Source organism: Actinia tenebrosa, unplaced genomic scaffold (genome assembly GCF_029948245.1).
Source record: "Actinia tenebrosa isolate PJP-AT-01 unplaced genomic scaffold, QUT_ActTen_1.0 PGA_scaffold15__27_contigs__length_11533743, whole genome shotgun sequence".
Classification (NCBI taxonomy): Eukaryota; Metazoa; Cnidaria; class Anthozoa; order Actiniaria; family Actiniidae; genus Actinia; species Actinia tenebrosa.
Window position 1 is genome coordinate 2591709 of NW_028292575.1, and position 18989 is coordinate 2610697.

General features: G+C 38.0%; 2 protein-coding genes across 4 annotated transcripts; both read left to right on the forward strand.

Annotated features, from left to right (window-relative positions):
* The first annotated feature begins 1130 nt into the window (after positions 1–1130).
* Positions 1131–11378, forward strand: LOC116299162 (origin recognition complex subunit 1). Of its 2 annotated transcripts, none has more exons than XM_031707793.2 (14): positions 1131–1307; positions 1577–2109; positions 3810–4091; positions 5085–5240; positions 5367–5805; positions 6330–6431; positions 6526–6694; positions 7161–7268; positions 7875–8024; positions 8689–8808; positions 9816–9991; positions 10526–10613; positions 10779–10815; positions 11156–11378. In XM_031707793.2, exons 1-14 carry the CDS (start codon positions 1201–1203, stop codon positions 11326–11328), a joined length of 2640 nt encoding a protein of 879 aa, XP_031563653.2. In that variant the 5' UTR covers positions 1131–1200; the 3' UTR covers positions 11329–11378. The 2 variants fall into 2 exon arrangements, with proteins under 2 accessions (XP_031563653.2, XP_031563654.2); XM_031707794.2 differs by having other exon boundaries at positions 1233–1350.
* A 1818-nt stretch (positions 11379–13196) lies between these two features.
* LOC116299161 (calcyphosin-like protein) lies at positions 13197–18098 on the forward strand. Of its 2 annotated transcripts, none has more exons than XM_031707791.2 (6): positions 13197–13470; positions 14800–14896; positions 15896–15976; positions 16126–16223; positions 16801–16912; positions 17497–18098. In XM_031707791.2, the coding sequence occupies exons 1-6, from the start codon at positions 13328–13330 to the stop codon at positions 17599–17601; spliced, it is 636 nt and encodes a 211-aa protein (XP_031563651.1). In that variant the 5' UTR covers positions 13197–13327; the 3' UTR covers positions 17602–18098. The 2 variants fall into 2 exon arrangements, with proteins under 2 accessions (XP_031563651.1, XP_031563652.1); XM_031707792.2 differs by lacking the exon at positions 13197–13470 and adding an exon at positions 14421–14668.
* Positions 18099–18989: the final 891 nt, after the last annotated feature.

Below are 18989 nucleotides of genomic sequence, written 5' to 3' on the forward strand. Positions count from 1 at the left end.
AAGACTATTAAATCTCCAAGAGTTTTTGTTTGAACTGAGCATCGTTGTTATTGTCGCTGGTTGCTTTTTACTTTTAAGCTGCTCAAGAAAATTGCTAAGGCGGCCTTATCTAGAGCTGTAAGAACATGCATTTCTTAAAGAAAGAATGATATTTGTTATTGCTACAAGTCCAGATTCGAAAGAGTGCAAAATGTGGCTACCTAAAGAGGAACAGTCCGCTTAATTGGCCAAAGCATTAACTATGATCACTGTACATATACGATGTGCAACCACAAGACTTTTGAAAATACTATACATTCAACTCCCAAAGCAGACAGAACCAACTGACCATGAATTCCACAGGAAAAAGGGAATATTTATTTGATATTTATTACAGTTGTCAATTTATATTTTTGAATATGAATAGATTGAAATGCAGCCGCTGTAATATTATTATAACATATATTATAACATATATTATAACATGATTATCGTTTTTATCAGTTAAATATGAAGCTACAGATTTATTGAAAATTAAACAGCCCTCCACTAATAATAAAAACAAAAGCCTTTAATTATTACGAACTTTAAATAGAATCCTTGCGTTCTTTTATCGGATGACCCTTCGAGTTCCTGCTTACCGCTGAGTTCCATGATTGCAGATTCATTTACTCAGGGTAGCGCTTTCGCACTAATTGGGGACACTTTTCACTCACACACGCTACCACTACATTCAATGTTCTATGCACACAACGCTCAACTCACATGTTGATTTTTACAGAGGGAGGAAACCGGAGAACCCGGAGAAAACCCTCGTAGCATAGGAGAAAACAACACATCAAACAAACTCAATTCACATGTGGTGACCGCGACCGCAGGGCCAGGACCAGCGACCCGACCTGAAAAACGACGCCTTAGCAGAGTACGCCACCCATGCCACCCATTCTGAAGGAAGGAAGGAAGGAAGGAAGGAAGGAAGGAAGGAAGGAAGGAAGAATTTACCCGGCTTATGCCTTTTGTATACTTTCCAAGTGGGGTTCATGTGCTTACAAGTCTTCTGATGGTATCCCTGTGTTTTTGGCGGGAAATTTTTGGTGAGCCCACGATTTGAAAGCCAGCGGTTATATAAACGAAAGAGCGAGAGAGTTCCTACACGTGAAAGATATTATCGAATATTATCATTATTTATTGGTAAAATCTAATTCATTTTAAGTAAATAACATGAGTACGGCCATTCACTCTGCTAGGAAGAAGGATAACGCAAAGAGCAAGAAGAATTTTGAATGGATTGGGGAAGGATTCATTGAGGACGGGAAATTGCAATACAAGTGAGTCAAGAACAATTATCAAGCTATTAAATTATCAATAACGGTAAATACTTATTATACATTGCAATAGATATTGTCAAACAGTTGACATTATTTAACAAATTGGTCAAAATCTGAGATTTATTTAATATCTTAAGATCGTAAAATCTTGGCTGCCATTTTGTTTCGGTTTGTTGTGTGCGTAAAGGGGGTTGGTCGGGGAGAGAGGGGGGGGGGGTGTTAATTGTTGCTATTAGTAACATATTGAATATATTATTTTCAATGAACAGAAAATGCAGAATAAGAAGTATGGCCGTCTCTGTGGATGATTATGTTCTAATCAACACAACCAATGGGATCTCTGTCGGCAAAGTAGCTAAATTTCATGATCTTGGTGATTATCCTGATCCATACCGAGCTGAAATACACTGGTTATACAAATATAATGACCTCACCAAAAAGTGCTGTGAACAGCTTGAAGAACGAAGCAACGAGCTCTTTTTACCAGTCAAATTTCCAGATAAACGGCCGATTCGGGGTAGTATAGAAGTTGTTGACGCAGAGACAATAAGTGAGGTTAACAAAGTGACTCTTCTTCGTCCCAAAGAGGATTTTCCACTGGTGAATAAATGCAAAGATGATGGGCCTTTTTATATGAAATATGCTTTTGATGATCAAGACAATATTTACTATGCAACAGAATATCTATCAAGACTTAGCTCTGCTTTAAAGAGCTATGCTGATGATTTAAATAATAACGAGTGTGGGACGCCCAAAGCATCATGCTCAGCAACACCCAACACGAGAATGAAAAATAATTATGGTAAAATGAATGTTATATTAATCGTTAATCTTATGAAGTTGTTGCAAGTAGCTAGCTGGATGAATGAAGAGAGCTTGTCCTACTTGTGACCGTTCAGAGGGTTTTATCTGGGACTTTAAAGTGTCTATACAACCTAACTTAATATTTTCAGTATTGATTCTACGTAAAGTGAATATTTGAATGGTAAAAGAATTTTGAATTCATATGATTCGAGTGATGCATCTTGAAGATATCAAGGTTTATCCTTCCAATATGTTAATGAGTGTGATGTCATTATAGGAATTTGAGTTTGCTTCTCATCATTTATAAATAATTTCAACACTGATTACTATGAGAAAACAAATTTGCTATTAATTTTCTATAAACCCGAGTAAGACGATATATGTACAGGATATTTTGCTGCCCCAGAAAAGTTTTATATCTTTAATCATCACACTCATTAACATATTGGAAATATAAACCTCGATATCTCCAAGATGCATAACTCGAATCATATGAATTCAAAATTCTTTTACCATTCAAATATTCACTTTACGTAGAATCAATACTGAAAAAAAATCAAGTTAGGTTGTATAGGCACTTTAAATTTGAGTTTGTGGAAGATGTGTTGGCCGAGTGGTCTGTGGGTTGGACTCTCGTTCAATGGGCCTGGATTCAATTCCTGGTCCAGGCAGTTGCATGTTGCGTCCTTTGGGCAAGATGCTTTTCTTTCACGTTTATAAATTGGTGGTACCAAGGAATTCACCTTTTCAGCGCTAGCTGTCACGGGGTATAAATTGGTCACCAAAAAATTCAGACATTGTTCTTGAATTTCTGTACAAATGTACTGACTCTAAATGAACTATTTACTTGGTTAATGTTTAGTTAGTTCTCTAAATACAAGTAAATAATCATTTTTCTAGCTTGATTGAAGCTTTTCTTACTGCTGCTAAGATAGCTAACTAAAGAAATCTACCTAAATTTTCTCTTCAAAGTCAGTGATTTTGTATGGAAATCCAAGAACAATGTTTGAACTTTTTGGTGACTGTAACACAATCCAAGCTTGCGCCGAAAAGGTGAATTGTTATGGTAATTGAATGGCTTTAGATTACAATGATTTCTACTCATACTTATTTTCAGTCCAGTGGCATAGGCTTGATTTGGTCAACGACATCGTTTTTTTGAGTTGACTATATATAGATGACCCAGCCTCCCTTAATCCTGGGGGGGTACTCCCATATATGGACTATACGGGGATGATCTGCTGAAGAGGGTATGGTTTTTCGAGCTTCTTGTCATAAACAGGGTATGCAATTTCACTCAAGTTCCAAGTTATTCCTGAGTTCCTGTCATATTCAGGGTTTCTACTTCATTATTGACTGAAACTGGTTATTATGGTCGTAAAAAAACGATACGCGAGATGACATGATAATTGAAACAGGAACTCAGTGCAATTAATTATATCTTTTGTCTTATACAGGGTCTACAATTTTGAGTTTTTTTGTAATAAACAGGGTTCCCCTTTCAGAATCCCAGCAGAACACCCCTACCCAAATTCTGGCGGAGTACCCCCCCTTAATTAGAACAAGAAGTTTTAATTAAGCTATTATTGATTGGATAACTAGTCAAATGCATTTTAAGTTACTGTTTTCTGTATTACATAAATCATTACAAACAATCAATGAAGCTATTTATTGGTAATTTGTAATGCAATATTTTAGGAGCAGAAAAGCAATGGAGAATTGGGACACCGAAAACCAGGAGCTCCACGAACAGCCCTGCTCTGAATGGTCTGCGTCTTGTCCTCAAGTTAGTTAAAATGAAACCAAATATCACACCAGTGAAGAGAAAGGCTAGTAAGAGCATTCCAGATGAAGGAGAAGTCGAGAGTAAAAAAAGTAAATCTAAAATAAAGCCAAAACAGAGAGAAAAACAAGTGAAACAAAAAGGCCAAGAGAAACAGAAGACAGTCAAACCAACAAAGTCTCCCAAACAAACTTTTGGTAAGTAAGGGTTCAGAGCAGGGGGGCAGAGTACAATGGCAGATTCAGGGGAGGGATGCAGGGGGTGCACGCCCCTCCCTGGTTGGACTTTGTGCCCCTATACTTTGAAGATAACCAATACAAAATAATGTTTTTTCCCTTTGACTTTAAGGGGTGCACCCCTCCCTGGGTTAACTTTGTGCACAGCACCCCTCCCTGAACAAATTCCTGGATCCGCATCAGGAGTATGAGTTAATAATTAATGTGGAGGGGGGAGGCTATAGGGATTTGGATTGGGATATCCATTTTCTTAGATAACACTTAGGGGGGTGACATTGAAATTATTTTTAGAATATTTATTAAATAATTATAGTGTCTACTAAAAGTCTGTAATTTGGGGCATGAATGAAAATACCCCAAAATGTAAAATCCCAATCACCCCTACCCCTACCCACTGTGTAAATTGTGAACTCTTCCTAAGCAGTCTTAAAGTACCCCTATTACCTGAGAGAGACAATACTTTGAGTATTGATTCTACATGAAGTGGATAGTTAAATAGTAAAATGTTCCTGCATTTGAGTGTAGCATCTTTAAAGTGCCTATAACCTTTATAGGATTATGATAAATTTTGGATGAAAGCGCCCTAATTTTTCAAAGTCCGAATAATTGAAGTATTTGTGGATAATTTGATTCAATCATGGTTATGTAAACCAGATTAGTGAAAATTTTCACCTGGGAGCCACTTGCAGTTGAGAAATTTTGGGTTAAAAGAGAAAAGAACAATAGGGTTGAGTATATGACGTCATTTACTCACAATTTAGATGCTGCATAAAATTGATAATTTTTATCCGACACATTTTACTGTGAAGAAAATATAAACCTTGATATTTTCAAGATGCACTTAAATCATATGAAAATGTTTCACCATTCAACTATTCACTTTATGTAGAATAATTACTGAAACTATTGTCTCAGGCTTAGGGTTACTTTATCACTAACTTTTATCCATTTCAGTGACTGAGGAAGTAGTTGAACTTATGATGTCTGATGACCATGATGAGGATGATGAAGATGAAGATGCTACTGATGAAGATGATGAGGATTTTGAAGAGGAAGAAGTGAGCAGCGATGAAGAAGATGAGGAGGAGGATGAAGACGTCTTTGTAGAAGGTACCATTTATATTTTCTGGAACTACACAATATACCCTCCTCAGACCCTCTCCGCCCCTTGGAAATTCCAATCCCCCTCCATGGGAGGTAATCTCAACCTGATGTCTCTAATGCTTGATTTAACAGAAAAGAAATTTTCAAAAACAAGATCTACAGCGAAGACTCCCTCAGGAAAAAACAAACAATATCAAAATGAGAAGACCCCAGTGCATTCTGGGAGATCGCTTAGATACCGAACCCCATCCCATGCTGGTAATAATGATTGGAGAACTCCATCCAAGACCCCTAGAAGTACAGCCAGATCAAGAGCTACAGGACGACCAGAAAGTGTAAATCATATGAGACAGACACATGGTAAAGGATCTTCAAAAACTCCATCCCAGACTCCTAGTGGGAGAGCTCTGTCTAAATCAACCACAGGGGTCCCAGGCAGTAAAACACCTTTGAAAACCCCAGGCAAACCGAATAGGAGAAAGAGTGTAGCTCAAGGGTTGACACCAAGTATACCCAGTAGATCACAACCATGTAAGACACCTAGAACTCCATTACAGGAAGCAAGAACAAGGTATGGGAAGGATGGGTGGACAGACGGATGGATGGATAAATAGATTGATGGATGGATGGATTGACGGACAGACGGATGAATGACGGACGGACGGAAGCACGGATGGATGGATGAATGGATTAAATGATGGGTAGTTTAAATTAATAGATGGAAGGATAAATGGAATGGTGAAAAAATGGAAGGAAAGTTGAAGTAATGGATAAAAGAGAGATAACTAACTCAAAACTAGTGTGAGCTGCATCGGTGTTTCTAATGAAACAGTCATGATAAAAAGGTAAATTATACACCGTGAAAAGATAAAAAAATTGATGTTTCGGACGCTAGTCCTTCATCCTTTACTCCGACGAAGGACTAGCGTCCGAAATGTCAGTAAGTTTTTTCATCTTTTCATGGTGTATAATTTACCTTTTTATCATTAATGGATAAATGGATAAATAGCTAGAAGAATGAATAGGAATAAAATGATAATCCCTCGTTTATGTTATACACCCCACTCACAAATAATATCGTTACTTGACATATAGACTCCATGTGTCAGCTGTGCCTAGCTCTTTACCGTGCCGTGATGATGAGTTTGAAGATATCCTTAGTTTTGTACAAGGCAAGCTGGTTGAGGGCTCTGGAGGGTAAGTACATCGTATTGATTTCGAGTGCTATATAACTGCACACAGCATGTGCACTTGCTTTCTATTTCTTCATTGTTGGGGCTATTTTTTCTAGGTGTATGTATATATCTGGTGTACCAGGAACAGGAAAGACAGCTACTGTCCATGAAGTCATCCGCATTCTTCAAGAATCTAAAGTCAAACACATTCCTAACTTCAGGTTTATCGAAGTGAATGGAATGAAACTAACAGAACCCAACCAAACCTACAGCACGATTCTCAAGGTATGCCACCTTCATTCTTACACTGTAGTATCCTAAACACCTAAGTACTCACCTGATAAGTTTGCGCAACTTACCAATGTTTTGAAAACTGGTTTTGCCTGCCCTTACCTGCGTACGCCATTGCACCACTTGTCTCACCTCGGCAACCATACGTCTTTCCTTGGCCTTTTCTGAGTTAAATAAACATGATGCATTGTGGTCTAGCTTGGGTGAAATCAACACCATATAAGGCATGATGAAAAAAAGATATTTAAGCTAGATCACAATGCACCATGTTCACTATCTCAGAAAAGGTCGGTAGAGATGGTTTTAACCTCAATACGTTTTACTAGTAACCGCTACATTTTCAAACTCAGAAATCACTTATAACTACCTCGCAAACCAATGATCCATAGATGAAAAAAACTGATAAAAAATACTGATAAAAAACTGAGAAAATTGATTGACGTTTTTTTTTTCTTGACAGAAATTAACAGGACAAAAAGCCATGCCCACCCATGCCTCAGATCTGCTAGAAAAGATCTTCAGCAAACAGGATTCTAAGAAGGAAAGTGTGGTGTTGATGGTTGATGAGGTAAGGAAATTGCTTGCTAATAGAGGTTTTGCACCATCATGTGCCCATCTTATAATACTGCTTGGGCTTCCTGTGGTTAGATGGCAGAATGATAAAATACTTTTGCTTCTGAGATTGAATTCTTTCTCATGTAAAACGATTGTATTGTTCCTGCAAAACCTCTATAGTATTTATCACAATAATATTCCTAAATATTTGTAAGCCGACTGCCTTAAAGTTTACAGCCATTACTTCCTGTACGTTGCTCTTCTGTGACGTTCCTTCCACATGGACTACCACTACATCCTATATTTACAACATATAACACTCAACTCACAGAAGGAGGAAAACCAGAGAACCAGGAAAATAGCCCTTATACACTTTTCTCACAAATGGCCGCCAAACGCGGTTGGAAATATGGACAATTGAATGGAAGCGAGGTCAGAAAGGCCTCACTAGTAAACAAAGTCTACTCAGTAGGAACTTTTGCGTCAAAGTCCTTCACCCTTACTTCAAAAAACGCTTAAGGACGCTCATTCCAGTTTCCAAAACTCACGACCACCTGGAAAAAAATCGAATTGGTGGTTAATACAGGTTCTAACTATAACAGCTCGTATTTTCTTGTAGCTTGACCTACTGTGGACACGTAAGCAAGGAGTGATGTATAACCTCTTTGAATGGCCGTCAAGACAGCATTCAAGACTCGTCGTACTGGCTATTGCCAACACTATGGACCTGCCGGAGAGAATGATGATCAACAGAGTACAGAGTAGACTGGTAGGGGAATCAACTGCTCAGATTATTAATCAGTATTCATAGATTATTAATACATGGGGGTAACCTAGGTCTTAATTTAAGCGACTGAAACAAAATAGGACAACAATTTGATCAAACTCTGAAATTTATCTCTGGGCTGATGTAAGTCAGGGCATGGATAACTCACAGATAGAACCATGAAACAACCTCTGGGCTGATGTAAGTCAGGGCATGGATAACTCACAGATCGAACCATGAAACAACCTCTGGGCTGATCAAAGTCAGGGCACGGCTAACTCACAGATCGAACCCTGAAACAACCTCTAAGTCTAAGTCTAATCTAAGTCAGGGCTTAGCCGACTCTACTCACATGTGATGCTGATTCCAGAAATCGAATCGGAGACCCCAGAGGTGAGAGGTGTTATTACAGCTACACCACCCTTGATACCCAAAACCTGTTGCGCAAATTCCCTTTACAAGCTATTGAAGATTAATAGCAATAGACCCCTTACAGCACTTCGAAATGCAGCTCAATTTGGAGCACAAAACGATAGGTTTCCAATTCTCTGGAAATTGAAATTCTTTTGTTAGTGTCCTCCAAATTGAGCTCCTCTGATGTCACATGCAAGGGGTCTATTGCGCAAGATTAGTCGTCTTATTCAAGATTAAATAAATCTTTTTCCAGGGTCTGACAAGAATCACCTTCCAGCCCTACACGTATTCTCAACTACAGGAGATTGTCTTATCACGGATCCAAAACCTGAATGTGTTCGACCCTGACGCCATGCAGCTTGTCTCACGAAAGGTCTTCCTAAACATTCTAAAATTTTATTTTTAATTTGCGTGGCTTATCTGAAGATGATTTTTTTACAGGAGTTGATTTTCTGTCATAAGAGACCCTTTAGCATCAGGTTTACGCTAAGGATCAGGCCCAGAAACACGCGCGCAAATACAAAGAAACACTCACAGCATCAATGAAATTCAATATGGCGACTCTTATGTCGAACTGCAGTTTGAAGTTTGCCTAGCAAGAACTTCGTGCTAAAGGTCTCTATTCTCAATAGCACACGCGGGAATTCGTACAATTTGCTCTCGCGATTAAGTAGGTTTTGGTGGATGTCAAGACGTTTCCATGATATTGACTAAAAACACAAGTTTTCATGGGCACGTGTCCATGGAATGTCATGGAAACGCTTTGATTGACGTCTACCAAAACCTACGTTTTAGCGACGAAGATTCCGCACGTGCTATCGAGAAGCGCTGTAGTAAGCATTACTCGCGAAGGATTGACCAAGCGATCACGAGATGCGGGCGCGTCTTTCTTTTCATGCGCGCGCTGTTGTTTTAAAAGCTTTTTGCGGTCAACTTCTTTGACGTCCTTACATCGCGAGTACTCTTTTTCACATGCCATTATCGTGCTCTTCGACTTTGTACGCACACACCAGATCATATCTGAAGCGAAAGAAATCTCAGTAACGCCCTGATAAGGATCTCTCGACCCTAGACGACGGTCTCATCTTTTTGTGTTTACAAATGTCGTATCGTGTCGTATCCATTGTTTAATATCAGTAATAACGATAGGTTAAGTTTCAAGTCTCTCAATTCAAGACCATTTTCCCCTTGATTTCTAAGTTCAGGTGGCGCCAATCGCGTTCGTTGCGTTCAGTAGAATGAACTTGGAACCCCCCTTTTTTGAAATCAATCTTACCAGCTTGTGCTACGTGGCGGACATTTTAGAACCCACCCTTTTAAATTCCTGGATCAGCCACTGAACTGATTCTGTCAGTTTTATTATTATCATGTGTGTTTTAGGTAGCAGCTGTTTCAGGTGATGCGCGTCGATGTCTCGACATCTGTCGTCGGGCGGTAGAAATCGCAGAACTTGAGAATAAATCTTCCAAGTCCAAGAAAGGAAAACTAGTTGGTATGACGGAGGTGAACACCGCGTTACAAGACATGTTTTCGTCGCCAAAGATAAAACTGATGATGTAAGTATCGCTGGGTCAGAATGGGATTCTAGAACATTCCAGGTCACCCACCCCACCCCTACCCCAAGCGTTTTGTTAAAAAATAAATTAGATAAATATCTTGATGTGCCTAGTCGTTGTAGCGCTTTCGCACTAATTGGGGACACTATTCGCTCACACACGCTACCACTACATTCAATATTCTATGCACACAACGCTCAACTCACATGTTGATTTTTACGGAGGGAGGAAACCGGAGAACCCGGAGAAAACCCTCGTAGCATAGGAGAGAACAACACATCAATCAAACTCAATTCACATGTGACGACCGCAGGGCTTGAACCAGCGACCCGACCCGTTGGACTCACAGCGGTGGAAGTTGAGGCGTTAGCCGCGAACGCCACCCATGCTACCCAAAATACATGTATCAAGAGTTCCACGTTACTGCTCCAAGCGTATGATCAATGGGTCACAAAGTTGGGTCATGCGTTGTAAAAATTAAGGATTGAGGAACATAGGATTCGAGTATTGAGTGTGTGGTATATTTTCCTCTAGGAATTTATCTTCATATGAGTGTTTGGTGATGAGAGCCGTTCTTTCGGAATTCAAGAGGACTGGAGTCGAAGAGACCAAGTTTGGTGACGTAAGTAATGACGCGCAAGAATCATTTAATTCTTCAAGTGAAAAAAAGAGAATAAAAAGGAAAGTGTGAAAAGGAATGTAATGAAATGAAATGTGAAAGAAAGTTTGTTGATGCGAACACAGAAATCAAAAAAAGAAGTAACGCCTCCGTAATTTTTTCTTTTAGGTTTTTGATGAATTGTGTAATCTATGCCGAATAGAAGGTGAGTTGATATAAATAGCATGCATCTTTTACCATGCCTGCCTGCCTGCCTGCCTGCCTGCCTGCCTGCCTGCCTGCCTGCCTGCCTGCCTGCCTGCCTGCCTGCCTGCCTGCCTGCCTGCCTGCCTGCCTGCCTGCCTGCCTGCCTGCCTGCCTGCCTGCCTGCCTGCCTGCCTGCTTGCCTGCTTGCCTGCTTGTCTGCTTGTCTGCTTGTCTGCTTGCCTGCTTGCCTGCTTGCCTGCTTGCCTACTTACCTGCTTGCCTGCTTGCCTCCATTCCTTCGTACTTAGTCAGCAGTCTATTTATCATCATCTAATAATGATTTCTCCTTCACACCACAGGAATCCCACCACCCATTATGACAGAAGCATTAGCCATTGTGAGTCGTATCGGAGCGAGTCGACTTCTCCTCGTAGAGACAGGACGCTTAGATCTTCAGCGACGAATCAGCCTCAACGTCAACCAAGACGATGTCATTTATGCCTTGAAAAGCTTGACGAATAAGAAAGTTTGAAAGATGCATTAAGAGTTGTACATATGTTGTCCATTTTTTTTTAGTTTTTGTTCCCGAGTTCATTACTATTTTTATGTAATTTCTTCTATATTTTTGAGTACTTGTAATAAACGCGAATTTCTAAACCTAAATGAAGCAATTTTTATTCGTTTTGGTTGGTTAGTTTCCTGCCCGCTAAGAAGAGGTCTATAGTTTGATATTCAGTGACCTCACAACGCTTGATTTATGGAGCAAGTGTGGCTTGGTTGGTTAGTGTGCTGCCTGCTAAGAAGAGGTCTATAGTTTGATATTCAGTGACCTCACAACACTTGATTTATGGAGCAAGTGTGGCTTGGTTGGTTAGTGTGCTGCCTGCTAAGAAGAGGTCCATAGTTTGATATTCAGTGATCTCACAACACTTGATTTATGGAGCAAGTGTGGCTTGGTTGGTTAGTGTGCTGCCTGCTAAGAAGAGGTCCATAGTTTGATATTCAGTGATCTCACAACACTTGATTTATGGAGCAAGTGTGGCTTGGTTGGTTAGTGTGCTGACTGCTAAGAAGAGGTCCATAGTTTGATCTTCAATGACCTCACACACTTGATTTATGGAGCAAGTGTGGCTTGGTTGGTTAGTGTGCTGCCCGCTAAGAAGAGGTCTATAGTTTGATATTCAATGACCTCACAACACTTGATTTATGGAGCAAGTGTGGCTTGGTTGGTTAGTGTGCTGCCCGCTAAGAAGAGGTCTATAGTTTGATATTCAATGACCTCATAACACTTGATTTATGGAGCAAGTGTGGCTTGGTTGGTTAGTGTGCTGCCCGCTAAGAAGAGGTCCATAGTTTGATCCTCAGTGACCTCACACACTTGTTTTAAAGAGCAAGGGTGGCTTGGTTGGTTAGTATGCTGCCTGCTGAGCAAGAGGTCCATATTTTTTTAATTTGTTCTGCAAATCCTTGGAATGTTTAGACACTTCTAAAGACGGATTTTAGTTTTGACATAGTTCCATTTCCTGTGCACCCACCCTGCTAGACCCCTGGTTATCGCCCTGAATTTCTTTTACTTTTTGATTCATTAAATCAGGACCATACTTCCAGACATCGAGTGCTGAACCGTCGTATGGCAGGGCGAAGCATTTACGGCTACGCCGGAGATTTCGACCCCGACACCGCTATCCGAAGAATTACAGACTGATCAGGAAGCACGACCGAAGCCTAAGGGAGAAGTTAGTCGGCCCCTAGACCGTAGATGATTAACCCCTTGCTATGACAAGCAAACTCAAAATTCTTGATTGTGACGCTGATGGCTTTGAACGCATACTCACTCCTTTCCATGTGGGATGCTTTTGAGTCCATGATATGTTACATATATTATTCAGTCAATACTAATAACCTCCAAACCATCGATGTGTAAGAGCTCAAGATAGCCTTATATCAGTGTTAAAACGATTGGATGACTGGATTTTTCGATGCTTTGCTTTCGCTAAAATCAGAGATAAGCTGTTCAAATAAAAAGGAAGGTTTTCTATAATTTAGCAGCTCTATGATCTTAACTCGCAAACCTTGCAGTAGGCACATGCGCTACACTTCTTTGCAAACAATGCAAAATGTCGAAACATCATCAGAGATATCTTTAGGAGTTTAAATACTGAACGGAAAAATATATTCTCTGATTTTCAAAAAACTCTTTAAAAAAAGATATCTTAATTTGTGGTAATTTTTTTTGACTTTTTTATCGCGTCATGATTGGAAGTTCCCGCGTTTTCTAGAATGTGTTACCATAGTAACCCTAACCATTTGGTTTTGGCAGATGACACATTGTAGCGTATTCTAATTTAATTCAATCAAATTTCCACCAATCTGAATATTTTTCTTGTTGTTAAGTTCATTCGTAAAGCCACGAAGAACTAGATTAAGTAAGATAAAAGCCAAGAAAAGCTAGCATTTTAAAAATTGAACATTCCGAGTCCGCTTCGGCAGACTTCAAAATCGTCGATATTGAAAAAAAGATTTTTTCTAAAATGTTCACGGGTCGTAAGAATGAGGAATTAAGGCGAAAGACTACCAAAATTTTAAAAGGGAACACGAAAGATATCCATCCTGTTGAAATACTTCGGTTAAAGTGTCTATCGCGTGGATGTGGAGGAATTATGGGCCTTGGAAGGTAGGTTAATCAATCTCAATTTGACAATTATATTTGATGAGGCGACGGCTTGCTCTAGCCTGAGGCGCTTGATGTGGGATCGATCAATTTCTCGTAGGCATTAAGAATTAAGAATGAAAATCAAAGCTATAAGAAAAGTACCTTGAGAAGAACGAATATTAAGTTAAAAGCTACATAACTGAAATACGAGAAGCAACTACTTATTCTCTAACATTTAATGCGTTGTTCCTGGCCAAATTCGTGTTCGTTCAAAGATATACTTTCTGCTAAGTAAAGCATTTGATTTTCGATTGTGCAATTGTTTATCTAAACTTAAAATATATAATATACTGAGAAATTCGAGTAAGTCTTTCGGATACATACGACCGGAATTTTTCCGGTTAAAATTTTGAAAATTTCATATACAGCTGCTAAATTCGTCTACGTTTGTAAGCGTGTCAAACGATAAACAATGTCTTTATTTACTTAGGCAAAGTAACTTTTCCTTTCTTCCAAATATACTGTAACGTAGTACGAGTCATTTTGTTTTATATTCTTCTATAATAATTTTTTTAGCGATAGTATATACATTATTTGATTTTCGATTGAGATTACCTAAGTAGTGTATTAGTAAAATGCTACTTTTTTATTAAGAAAGGAAGAAAGAAAGAAAGAAAGAAAGAAAGAAAGAAAGAAAGAAAGAAAGAAAGAAAGAAAGAAAGAAAGAAAGAAAGAAAGAAAGAAAGAAGAAAGAAAGAAAGCCAAAGAAAGATATAAATATGAACAAAGAAAGATATAGATATGAACAAAGAAAGAAAAAAAGAAAGAAAGAAAGAAAGAAAGGAAGGAAGGAAGGAAGAAAGAAAGAAAGAAAAGAAAGAAAGAAAGAAAGAAGAAGAAAGGAAAGAAAGAAAGAAAGAAAGAAAGAAAGAAAGAAAGAAAGAAAGAAAGAAAGAAGAAGGAAAGGAAGAAAGAAAGACAAAGGAAGCCCATCAGAATAAAATACTTTCCAAACACAAATAGTTGCTATGGGAACAAAACATTAGGCGTGACGTCACGATAATAGAGAAGAAGCCTTCAAGATGGCGGCCACTGCGAGACATGAACGAGAAATGATAAGAAAATGTAAAGCAAACGAGGCTAAAACTAAAGACCCTGTAGAAAAACTAAGACTAAACTGCTTACAGAGAGGTTCTGCAGGTATCAAGGGCCTTGGTCGGTGAGTTTAACGAGAAAATATTGCTCATCTTTGTAGAAGTTTGAAGGCAGCTTGTTGTCGCTGTGAAGCTTTTGTAAGCATTCTTTACTTGTGTGTTCTCGTAATAACTCTTAATATCTCATATCCTACAGAGTGTTCCGTATTATGGATGATGATGGCAACAGAAAGCTTGATTTTGCTGAGTTCAAAAAGGGTCTTCGAGAATACGGCCTGATACTTGAACCAAAGGTACGTCAAGCTCTTTTTTCAGCAAATCGTTTCAAAATAGTATCTCCTAATGTCTTATTGTTACCACACTATACACTCAAGGTTAGGATATAATACGTTCGTTTAAAAATAGTTCTTATTACTTGTTTTATTTATTAATTTGAAGAAAGTAAACAGGCTTAGACTACCACTTAGAGATGAGAGCTTTTTGTTTACAATGGGTTATATTCGGTTGTTTTTGGTGATTAAAAAAATATTAAATATTAATAGAAAAAATTAAATTATTATTAGAAATCAGTTTTTTTTTCTTGTATTATTTCATTGGATCTATAAAATTATCAGATGTAGTTGTAGATGAAATAAAATGTAAATAATTTTTTATTGCATTTAAATGGCTTCTGCATGAGGTTGCTTTTCTATGCTCCAATCAATAAAGCATGTGTGTTGTGGTTGTCGTAAGAACTCATTTCAGTGTTGCAAGTTGTACTGTGTAAGTGTTGTATGTCAGTACCATATATTTCCCATTCATACGATAACCATTCTTATGAGAAACCATTTCAATGTTACGGCATATCGTAATGTGTATGTGCTGTTATTCAATACTGTATGTTTCCCACACATAAGATAACCATTCTTATGGGAAGCCATTTCAATGTTATGACATGTACCATGTACGTGCTGTAAATCAGTACCGTATTAATTGTTTCTCACTCATGTGATAACCATTCTTATGGGAAGCCATTTCAATGTTATGACACCATGTATGTATGTACCAAGTAGCATATGTTTCACAGTCATACAATAACTATATCCCAATAACCCATTTCATTTTTATGCTGTAACGTATATGTACTATAAGTCAGTAAGGCATTTTTCCCTCAGCCTTCTCAGTAATTATGGTGAATATTTACCTTGCCGCAGGAAGACTCGTACCTCGGTAAAATTGGCCAATAATCACTTTGCCTTTGGCTAATAAATGTTAACTAATTGCTAAGTATTCCATTTTTTGTAATTTTCCAGGAAGTTAAAAGTATATTTGATGCATTTGATAAGGACGGTAGTGGAACAATAGACTTTGATGAGTTCCTGATTTCACTTCGGGTATGTACTTGCTCAAACTTCAACATTATTGAGCCCTACAACATCCTCTGAACTTAGTGGGGTACAATACCACTACACCATCATCAACAAAGTCAATGTGCCTCTACCCATGATACAATAATAACACTGTACCTCATTATTACTTTCAGCCACCAATGAGCAAAGCAAGAAAAAGTGTTATTAATCTGGCATTTAACAAACTGGATAAGACTGGAGATGGACAAATTACGGTAGAAGACCTTAAAGGGTATGACAAAACCTCTTTACCTTGGACATAAAGTTTTTCCCTTCAAGACCACATATCCTTCCCTAGGGTATCATTTCTTTTTTACTGCGTTTTTTTTGATTTTCTTCGAACTTGGTAGTTATAAGCTGCCAGTGAAATTTGGTTTTTCACTGCTGTCAAAAAAAAAAAATCAGTCAGTACCTTCTATGTTCTTGACTGGCGGCAGTGAAAAACGAATTTCACAACAAGCCGTTGAAACAGTATAAGTTTGCAGAAAATCGAAAACTGTGTTAAAGGTTCCACATGAAAAGGCATCGGAGGGAAGTAAAAGAACCACTGAGGACGTAAAGAAACCCTGGCAGTGACCACCCTCAGTGCCTCCACTTCATACTAACCATCTCTCATGCTTGTAAATTGCACAAAAAGCAATCTGTCATTAACAACTCAATGTAAAGCGCCTTATATTCATATAGAAAAGGCGCTATATAAATTCATAAATCATTATCATTAAATCAAAGGTTTATCCCCTTAACCCCCTCTCCCCGACCCTGACCCCAAAATATTGTTGACACTAAGTGTTGTTTGTTTGTTTGATCAGAGTATATAATGTCAAGCATCACCCCAAATACATCAATGGGGAATGGACAGAAGAACAATGCTTTAGGAAATTTTTGGACAGTTTCGATTCCCCAGATGATAAAGATGGAGTTGTAAGTACAAAAGAAAAACATCACTTTAGTTTGTGTTGGGATTGAACCAAATGTGTCGTAGTAGATAATTTTATTACTGTTGGTATGAAAGATAGTCGGAGTCAATCAATACGTCCAAAATGTCCGTCTACTATCTTTCATACCTACGGTGATAATATTATTTACTACGACACATTTGGTTCAACTAAAAAACACTGACGCAGTCCAAACTAGTTCAAAAACTAGTTGTCATCTACACTATGTGTTGAAATTGGTTGAGTAGGTATCAACAGCAGTGCATTGTCTGATTGGCATCAGGCACCATGCTCTGTTCAAAATAAAGCTATAGTACATTCTAAGCTACATAATAAAATTACAGGTGTGTAGCCAGAATTTTCCAAATAAGAACCCCTGTCTTACGTTTACTTTTAATACAAAGAATGAAAATTGCCACAATTACTCTAAAAAGCCGTGGAGGGCCCCGGACCACTACGCCCCTGAATCATGTAGTCATCCTGCATTATGGGCTCCGATTGGTTGATCTTTGGAGCGCACATCAATTTTAAATATTTTACAATCTAAAATATTATTAATTTTCTTTTCAGATAACATTAGACGAGTTCCTCAATTATTACTCTGGAGTCAGTGCCTCTATAGATAATGATGCATACTTCGATCTCATGATGAGAAATGCTTACAAACTGAAGTAAACAAATTTATAAATAGGATCCCAAATAGATTACTAAAATATTATATTGTATCTGTGTATTTAGTACAGTTTAGCCATTGTGTAATGCTCACTATCACTGCCAAGCCATTTTTTAGAATTGTCAAGAGATTTGTATTCGAATATTACTCTAATTTTAATTTAAACCATTATTATTTACTTTTTAAGGATGCTTTATTTTAGACAGCACAGTGTAGAATAGAACAATTCTAAGGCCTTGTTTGCTGTTGTTTTTGTATTTTGTAACGGCATTGCTTTGGGCACCTCAATGCAAAGAATAATTAATTTATGACATTTTCTATTATTGTTATTGTAAGTTATTGTTTTTTGTATTTGTAACGTTCCCATAAGAAGCGGAAGTAATGAATATTCGAAATGAACTAAATATCCACTCGTTTTAGTTAGGATGTTGACCGTTTTACTCAACTGTAATATAATGCCTGTAAATATAGGAAAGAAATAAACTTTAGCTATACATTATTGTTTGTGTTCACAATGAAGTAAGGTGTCACTTAGTGTCTTAACGTCAAGTCCACTTTTGGCCACAAAAAAAGATTTTCCCTTCTATCCTTCCCTCACTCCTTTCCTTTCTTCTTTCTCTCTCCCCTTCCTTCCTTTTTTCATCCTTTTCCCTTCATTTTCCCATTTTTGTTTCCTCTTTCAATGTTACTGTAACAGTTCTTTTGCTTCCACGAAAAAAAAAATTGTTACCTTTAGGCACTTTCCGACTACTTTTTCAGTTCATTCTTTCCTTCTTCCTTTTCCCATTTCTCTTGTGTATTATTTCTATAGAGCCATGCGAAGTTTTTTTGAAAAAAAATGTCGCAAAGATTTATCTTAAAATATCTTTATTTCCCCAAAGATTTACTTTCATAATATCAAAACAAGGCAATTATAGAAAACGAACCAAACCGCACTTAAAGCACTTGATCCTTAACAAAGTCCCAAGGACCTGTCATTTGCGCGTTGAACGATACTAAAGAATTTTGAATTTGATATTATATCTATTTGATTATACTTGTTTTTATTGCTAAGCCGCATTTTTTGGAGCAAAAATACTGAATCGCGTGTTTCACTCCGGATAACACTAAAATCTAGAAGTTTCAACAATGAATCAGTGAACAATAAAATTACTCATGAGTATCTCTTTATTCTCGATATTGCGTGCGATTCTTTGATTTATGCGCATGCAATATCATCATGCGCTGAATACACCAATCACAGAGCACATATGTTATGTTTTAAAAAGGCAGATTTGCCGCGAGGACGCTACCTTGAAACAGCCATTCCAAAGAAGCTAGCAACGAGTCGACTCGACGAAAAATAACTTATACTTTCAGGTAAGTTGTGCAACACTTTTTTAGACTTTCT